The sequence below is a fragment of the Gavialis gangeticus genome, unplaced genomic scaffold, assembly GCF_001723915.1.
Source record: "Gavialis gangeticus isolate Ggan-Ray unplaced genomic scaffold, GavGan_comp1, whole genome shotgun sequence".
Taxonomy (NCBI): domain Eukaryota; kingdom Metazoa; phylum Chordata; order Crocodylia; family Gavialidae; genus Gavialis; species Gavialis gangeticus.
The window spans coordinates 43805958-43815170 of NW_017728998.1; the positions used below are offsets into that span (position 1 = coordinate 43805958).

The 9213-nt window shown below is 44.3% G+C and overlaps 1 protein-coding gene across 1 annotated transcript in view; it reads left to right on the forward strand.

Moving 5' to 3' along the window:
- The window catches only part of WDR59 (WD repeat domain 59), a 113239-nt gene that overhangs the window by 38587 nt on the left and 65439 nt on the right, over positions 1 to 9213 (forward strand). The window contains exons 6-9 of the mRNA XM_019505803.1: positions 2877 to 2914; positions 6403 to 6491; positions 7751 to 7867; positions 8570 to 8647. Coding sequence (XP_019361348.1) covers positions 2877 to 2914; positions 6403 to 6491; positions 7751 to 7867; positions 8570 to 8647 — 322 coding nt within the window. The remainder of the gene's footprint in view (positions 1 to 2876; positions 2915 to 6402; positions 6492 to 7750; positions 7868 to 8569; positions 8648 to 9213) is intronic.

Genomic DNA, 9213 nt, shown 5'->3' on the forward strand with positions numbered 1-9213 from the left:
CATCTACAACATTTATTAATTTGATTTCAAAAAATATTTTTATCCTGGTTTACATGCATTTGTGTAATGCACATAGTGGTGACTGCACAATTGTTTAAAATGAAGTCTTACTTTTGTATATTGTTGGGGAGAATGGAGGTGGTTATAGGTTTGTGGGGGGCTGTGGATGTGTGGGTATGTGGGGTTTGGGTAGGGTGTGGGTGTGTCTGTGGGGGGTGAATAGGCATGGAGGGCATGAGTGGAGTGAGGGAGCATGTGTGTGTGTGTGTGTGTGTGTGTGTGTGTAAGTATGTGGGGTGTGGGTGGGTATAGGGTTTTGCGGGGATATGTGTGAGGGGAGGGTGGCTGGGGTGTATGAGCAGGTGTGGGGTCTGCATGTATGGCAGTGCTGGGGATGTGTAGGTGCATGTGTATAGCTGGGTGTGCATGGGCAACTCACCCTACGAACACATACACACACTCTGCCCCTGCCTACACACATACACACAAGCTGGGGTACTGGCATGGGCCCTGTGATCCATCGTTCAGTGATGCAGCTGGGAGCCACGTGGTGCTGGAGCAATGCAGGGGCAGGAAGGCAGGGAAATGGCTGAAGATGGTGCAGGGCTGGGATGCTCGATCTTGCTTCCAACTCCATCTGGGTCCTACTGCCCCTGAACTCCTGTCATCTTTGACAGGCAGCCAGGACCAAATAAATATTAATTTTCTAAATTTTTTAGGGGCCCCATGGGCTAGATCCAGATCCCAGGCTGTATTTTGCCCACCCCTGACCTACAAGGTTTAGTGGGGTCCGTTAGGACCATGACTGAGCTGAAGCTTGAGGGCAGCTTCCCTATCTATTATCTTTTCCAACAAAACGTGGCAGCAGGTGAGAAGAGAAGGCATCTGCAGGGCGGAGCTGGCATGGTCACAAGGCCCTAGGGGTATCACGGCCATCTCTAGGGACCCTACTCCATGACCTAGTGCAGTTTCCCAGAAACCCCTGCATCTTGAAACCTGTCAGGATTCATGCCTTCAGAAGGGGCTACCATTCCTGCAATTTTCATCAGAATCAGGCAAAAAAATGACAAACTTATAGGCATTTTAGGCATTGGCATTTTAGTCACTCCCCATGATAGCCTATGGCCAAAACAGTGCCAAAACTCAAAAAAAAAAAAGTGATTCAAAATGCTGAAATGAATTGCTGTTGCTTTGAAATGCTGAATCTGAAACAGATGAAACGCAGACGTTTCGCACAGCCCTACTGTCCTCCTACCCCATTAGGCAAGGTCGATGATTGCTGTTGACTATCCCTCAAGAGTGTAAGGACTGTTGGGGTTCAGCCTGCTTTTCTTATTTGTAACTCTTTATATTTGATGTATATCATGAATAACCCTGAATGCTTGAAATAAAAGGAGTTGCTGCCTGCAGGTCCACTTTTGCCCCAACTACAGTTAATCCAAGCCCAGGAGAGCATATAAGGGAATACCTAAATGAGGTTATGGAGGAACTGAGTTTTATTTTGACTCTGCAGTTGACTCCCTTTTGGCAAGTCACTTCACTGCTTTATGCTGCCTCCTCTCTACTCTAATAGTCAATAGTCTAATGATATTTTTTTCAATTCACTAGGGTGTCTTGAGGCTTATTTAATGTGTGGAATGTTCTCAGATATCTGGTCTTAGACTCAAAAAGAGTAATATGTTAATGCATCATTAAAAGACAAAAACTGTGACCAGTTTTATTTCATGAGTTAAACCAAAAGCCTTTGCCATAAAAATGCTCTTTAGCATGATCTTTCCTGTGTATCACCTGTCTAGAGACAGTTGCTAAGGAGGCCTTTTGATGTCACCAGGCTGATTTTTTTTTTTTTTTTTTTTTTTTTTTTTAACTGCTCCTGGACCACATTATGCATGGTGAGATCTTTGACTTCTTTTTGTGCAATGGGTCATCAGCAGCAGTCTGACCTCTAACAGGGTCACCTGTTAAACTGGCAACTTCCCTAGCAGTACCAGGAATGCACAGCACCAGGATTAGGAATGGTTTCTTATTGAATCTTTTTAATAGAAATGGATTTCTGATTCAACAGTAGACTTTTGGAAAAACACATTTTCATTAAGTCTCTCAATTTTAGGACTGTCAGTAAATTGAAAGAGAACTTTTCATATTAAGTTTTAACATTTGCTTCTGTCAACTTTTAATAGAAACAAAAACAATTGCCTAACCAGCTCTGTGGGGAGTAAGTTCAAGTAAGATCAGATCCTCTGTTGCTGTAAATTGCCATAGTACAATGACTAGTACCGGCTCAGCAGTTGTCCTTTAGACTTTGTTCAGCTATTATTTCTTCCTAATATTATTATAATACCCTGGACATGGCTTCTTTATTCTGAAGTTACTATTCCACCTTAAGTGGAAGTCTGCAGCGGCTTTACAAACAGATTGATGGTTGCCTGTTTTTTCTGTAGCTTTCTGCATGTATTGCTGCATCCTTTTGGGAAATATTTTATTTTCTCCAGTAACACATGGTGAATGCAGCAGTTGTGTTGCTATCAGGCATCGCCAAAGAACACCAAGCATCATTTTTTTTTTTTTCCTGCCTCTTCCAAAATCAAAAAAGTCTGGGCACCATTTCTTCTTATGCTGTTTAACACTTTCTTCTGGCCTGCATTTTTACCATATAATGACTATTGGCCTGTATAATAACCCATTTGCCATCTCACTTGTGTGAGAAAATTTCAGTACATTTGGAAACCTATCTTCTGCTTTTTTTTTTTTTTTTAAATAAGACAAAAGAGACAGCAATTAGGTCAGTTCTTAATTGTAAAGGCCTTTCCTTGGGTTAAGGGAATGGATCCAGGCTAGGAGAGGAGTGCATGCTCATTACTATTGTTGTGTTTCAGAGACACCAGAAAACCTACAGTCTCACTTTCTGCAGTCGGTAAGTACCATTCATGTTACAGGCATAACACTTACCTGCAGTTTCTTATTCACCTGCTACTCTACTCCTGTAGCAGTCTTTCTGTTTATTGGGCAGAGTTACTTAGATGGGTCTTTCCAGAGAAAGCTGTTTAATACAGACAAAGTATGTAAAATATGAAAATAAGAGGTCTCAGATTGCATCCTACCACTTTCCAGAGATAGATTAGTCATGGGGTGGGGCGGGGTAGGGGTATGATGGGCCATGAATATAGGAAAAGAAGCAGGAAAGGAGCAGTAGTAGTGGCTCGGCAAGAAGGCCCTGACTAACTGGTCTGCATTCACTTAGCAGGTGCCTGCTGAGGTAGAGGAAGGTCTGCAGGTGTTCACTGCTTTTATGCATTGGAGGAGTAGCTTGCCAATCACCCTTGACAGTGTTGTTGGAGTGCTGCCAACTGACCAACCCTGCCTTCTTACTGAGAGGAGGATTGGCTATAATTATATGCAGTATTATGCTTTCTGGACACACATTAAACTTACTGGGAAACTGAAATGATGACATGCATGTCTTTTTTTTCTGGGCCACAATTTCCTGTCTCTGGTATGATCTGTCAGTATCTCCTTCAGGAAGGGTACTTCTAGCTCTGTTAGTCTCCATCCACCATGCTTAATGTAACCTACTGTGTCTGTCTCTGAATGTTACTGCACATGTACAGTACACATGATACTGTAAACATGTGAGCAAATTAAAAACATTATTTTGGGGTTACTGCTCCTTCTGCCATGTTAATCCCCTTGGCATGTATGTGTTCCCCTTTGAGCATCCCTTTCAAACTACATCCCTGCAGTGGCCTTATCCTCAGACCATTAATCTTCTATAGTGGTATGTACCTCTTGAACCAGAGTAGCATCCTGTGTTTACACCTCTGGTGCTGGAGCGTAGAGATATTGAAGGGTTGTTTTCTAGTATGTTTCAAAGGGGCTTCACAATGATCAGAGAAAGGAGAAAAGGATCTGATACAGTTCTGTACAGTTTTTCTAAGCATCTGAAACTTTCACAACTGAACACACTTTTTCAGTTGCATAGATTTTTGTTTTGTTTTCTTAACTGGTAGTACCCCTTCTTTGTAAGATCCCAATCTCTCTATGGATAAAGGGAAAAGAGGGGACCCACAAGAAAAGGTCTAGTTTTCATCATGTTTGACCCTATTTATGCTTTTTCTAGGGTTTGTAGGGAGCAAACCATTTTCACTAGGGCTGTACATTTAATCTCTGACACGTGTGATTAACATGTTAATCGTACACATGGCTTTGGAGCCCACGCACGGACTCTGCTCTGCTGCCATCACTGCCACCTACAGGCTGCCCAGCAGGGCAGCAGTGGCAATGCAGAGGAGCTGCAGGGCAACCGGTGCACCTGGGCTCCAGGTGGCTGCAGCAAGGGAGAGGGGCATGTGCATGCACAGAAAAACACACACGAGCAGCCACAGGCAACATGCAACCAGAAAGACAACCTGCTGGTGTGTAGAGCAGCACCCTGCAGGTAAGTCTGTGGAAGGAAGGGGGGAGGGGCAGATTGAAGCCCCCATGGTGATGGAGGGAGTGGGGCAAGGGCTGGGATGAATGGGCCTCGGGGCTGGGGTGGGTTGTGAAAATGGAGGCTCATCCATGGGTGTGGTGAGGGGCACTCTCTGCTGCTGCTGCACCTACCCCTGGGGGAGGCAAGGGGAGTACATACCCCCTATGGTTTTCTGCTCAGGGCGGAGGTATGCTGCCCATTGTGGTCTGGGACTCTACACCCTGCTGCCTTTGCCCTGGGAGCTGTGCTGCCTGCACCACACATCCCCTGCCTGGCCAGTTGCAGGAGGCACAACATCGTGTTAAGCAACTCCCAGGCAAAGGCAGCAAGGCACAGAGCCCCAGCCCACAGTGGTCAGCCTGCTTTTGCTTTACCCACAAATCCAGGAGGCATGTGCCCCCCTATTCCTTTACTAGGGGGTGCATGCAGTGGCAGGGAGCTGTACCCGCCCCTGTCCTGTTCCCTCCCTGACTGGGGGCCTCAATCTGCCCTCTGCCCCTTCTCTTCCCCATGCCCCTTCCCTCCACAGACTTACCTGCTGGGCAGAGTGTGTGTGTGTGTGTGTGTGTGTGTGCGCGCGCATTTATCCCTCATTCCTGACCCATAGTACTCTGCATCCTGCCAGGGTGTTTATGGACCCCTCCACACCAAGCTCCAAGCCCCACCCACACACACCCAGAGCCCCCCCCACGTTCACATGCATGCATGCGCACACACACCATGCACCCACCTGATCCATAAAAAGTATCTGCATAATTTTGAGTTCATAGCTGTGTGATTTAAAGTTGTGATCAAGTGCAACTAATTTCTTTAATTGTGCAACTAATTGTGATCATTTTTTAATCATTTGGTAGCCCTAGTTTTCACCCTTCAAGCAAGGAGTTTATAAGGTGGTGCTAGATCACCAGCATTGTCTCCTGCAACAGCTTGCTTTCTACAGCTGACACATCCTCTGTGTCCTTTCTATAGCTGTGAACATCTGCTGCACAGCAGGTTTTGTGATCAACACTAAGAAAGACAGTGTAATAAGATGCATCTGGTATTCCAGTCCATTTTCAAAATGTCATCTCCATCCTCCCTTAATCTGTCAGTTTGAGGCCTAGGAGCTCAAGTCATTGCTTGAGCCTTTTATCCCAGTCAAACCCTAAGCCAGAGTCAAGGGTACTCCAGTGCATTTCCTAGCAATGCAGTCTTTCAGAATCAAGAAGTTGATCGGTGAAGCCAGCACTTAAATCCATGTCAACCCCAACTCGCACTCTTCTCCTTAAACATGTTTGGACTCCCCAGAACCCCATCTCCACAAGCAACTCCTATTTTCTTCCACTGAAGAAGTGTCTGCATTGCACGCATCCAGTTCATTGGTTACAATTCAAATGTTCAGCATTCACCACAGCCATAAGAAGACCAATTATATGATTCTTAACCATCAGTAATGAAGTTCAATCTCTAGGGTATGCTACCAGTACAGGACAGAGTGTGGGAATTAGGTTTAATCTCGATGTACCAAGCTGAGAGAGAGTTGAAGTTGAGAGATGCAGAAGCTGCAATTCTGGGATAGACCGTAGCTTCCTCTCCTGAGCTGATCGATTTTGAGCATTTCCATCAGCAGGTTTGACTAGTGGCTGGAAGTTAAAACTCAATGCCACAGCTAAGTCTCCTCCCCTTCTTCCCCCCACCCCAACATAGCAATGTTTTAACTTAGTTTGTTCCCTGCTCATGCAATGCCTCACCATCATCATTTTTCATGCTGACTTCTGTGATGCATCGCCTGTCAGTTGTATTTTCTGTGCCAACACAAAACATCACAAATAATCTGAGATGCTGCACTACTGCCATGCATTTGGTGGCAGCCTTCTGTCTTGTAGAAGCTAACTGGACAACAAATAGCTTAAAAGTTGTCTGACCCCTTTTATGTTCTGCTTCTGCTGCAGCTGGAGCTTCCCAGGTCAAATGGAACAAGAAAAATACAAACTGCTTAGCAACCAGCCATGATGGAGATGTTCGTATATGGGACAAACGGGTGAGTTAACTTTCCTCCTTTGATCTCTGTGTACTCCTGCTTCTAGGATCAAGGCATGTCTTTGGGCACAGATAAGTAAGCCACATCTCTTCTTGTTGCTGCTTTGTCTCCCATAACTGTTAATGGTCAGTTGTAAGGTAGATGCAATGCTAGTGACAGTCCAGGAGGTGGAAGTCTGAGAGAAAAATGTGTAATTGCTTTTAGGAAGAGGGAAAACCATACTCTTTAGTATGTTGCTTATGGTTTTGTGATGGATGCCACTAGTGTCATATATAAAATGCCTCTACTCCCTGTGAAGTGAGGTTTGAATACATATTTTAACCACTTCATTGAATCATATAGAAAAGCAGGGCAGGAAGGGTATTCAGGAGGTCAGCTGGATGAGTGTCCATCTGACCTGCTCTTCAACTTTGTGATCAACTCTCTTCTACAAATATCAGCACAATGCTCAAAACATCAAAACCACTGTAGCTTGCCCCAGGTAAAGCAGGGGGACACGGACACTAACTATCTCGCCACTGCAAGAAAAGGAAGTAGCTCTTAGATATGCTCAGTAGATTCAGAGAAGAGGATCATGCCTCCTGCTACAGAAGACAAAACGTACCATGCGAATCTGACTGTGGGGTAAAATTCCATCCTGATCCTAAGTGCAGCCATCAGTCATAACACGTGTAGTGGAGCAAGTTCCTTTAGCCAAGGACTTTAGGGGTTTTTGGTCTTGGCATAACCCCCTTAAAATCTCCAGGCTTGTTCTGAGGACCATGCGAGGTGGGGGAAGGAATCCCTGATACACTTAGCAACAGGCAGGGAAAAAATCCTTCGTGGCTCCATATAACAACTGACAAAGACCAGAAGTAAGAGAGAGCCAAATATTGACCACTGCACTGCAATCTGGGGACAGCAGAAACCATTCCATACATCTCATGCCCTGACAGGATGACAAAGGGAGAGTTCTGGCTCTCCAGTCTCTTCTGGAGTAAGTTTTACAGCTCATTTAATCTTTCATGTCCAAACCTGTTAGGGAACTCTACTTCATTTTCCTGCTGTTGAGCATGGTCCCCTCTAATTTTAACAATTTCTCAATAACCCTTTTTTCTCTTGCCTGCCCATTTATTGCTGCTCAACATTCCTCTAGCTCAGGACGTCTAAAGAGTTAAAAGTGAAGAGCACTCCCTCCTCCATGGTCAAAATCAGGCCAGAATCCTTATTCCTAAGAACAAATATGTTGAAAAGAAAATGTAATCTTCCTCTTCTTGCAGAAACCCAGCACTGCAGTTGAGTACTTGGCAGCACATCTTTATAAAATCCATGGCCTAGACTGGCATCCAGACAATGAGTATACCCTGGCTACCTCTAGCCAGGACAACTCTGTCAGGGTAAGTGTGTGATGTTGTGTTTCCAGGCTTCCTGCTTTGAAAGGCTGTTACAGTAGGTTTAACAGTGATGTTCAGAAAGTCTGATGCACCTTCTGCAGAAGTGACAGGCAGTCTTTTCATTGACACGCATAAGAACTGGAGCAGGGCTTAAGAGCATTACCTGTAATGGTGAGCCTTCTGCCAGTCTGTGTGCATATTGTCTCTGAAGGCATGTCTCCACTACAAATTAAGGTGTGATTGTAGTGAAGGCAAACATGCCTGTGCTAGCTATATTCTAACTAGCACAGCTGACAAAAGCAAAGAAAGTATGGCACCTCAAGCTTCAGGCTGGACTGGCAGCTCAAGCATATAATCATGTTCCCCTGTGAATGTATTTGGATTGCTGGTTTGTCCATGCTGCCCTGTTTTATTGCCATTCTTGCTTCTGATAGCTAAATTAAAACTTAACACCTGTATGCCTACCCATACTACAGTTGCATCTCCATCTTTCTGCGCATGCATACTTTGAGTAGCTTTTTGGGTCTAAAAATGCTGTCAAATGCTGACAACCTGATATCCCACCTTTTGGGACAAGCTCTTAATTTTATGGTGTTTATAACTATCCTGTAGGGCATCCTAGAGTTTGTCTGGGGTGGGAGTGAGCTGCATGGAAAAAAGCCTAGAGTATAAAGCTGACTTAGCTTGTCTTTTGCTTTGTTGAAGTTCTGGGATTACCGTCAGCCTCGGAAATACCTCAATATCCTCTCCTGCCAGGTTCCAGTCTGGAAGGCAAGATACACGGTAAATATGAAATACCAGTCTTCTTGCCTAACTGTGTGTGAGAAGAGAACTTAAAAAGAATCCTAACTGAAAGGACTGTCATTTGGAACCATTCTCACTGCCTTGCTGCTGGATATTACTTATGTAACTTTAAAACATGACCTACAGCACAAAGTATTGGGACTTGGAAAGAGTTTTTGGTGACAAAGGCTGTGGGGTAGTGGTGACTAATAAAGTCAAGCTTCAAGTCTTCTGTGCAGTCCCCCAGCAAAACTCCACAGGTAGATCTTTTTTTTTTTTAAGGAAATTTTTTTGTGTTCCAAGCCAAATCAGCCAAATCAGTTCCAAATCTGTGAGTCATTCAAGAACCATATGTGGCCCCTACTACTGGCAAACATCCAGAGTACCCATTGCTACCAGGCATGAGGAAGTAACTGATACTGCATCTGCCAGTAAAAGAACTTAAATATTTCAGCAAGTATATTTTAATATTTGACCTGCCTTATAGGCTTAATTAAGTAATGGTACCAAGTGCTTCAGATCAATATAAATGCAAATTATTATTTATATTACAGTAATGCTAAAGG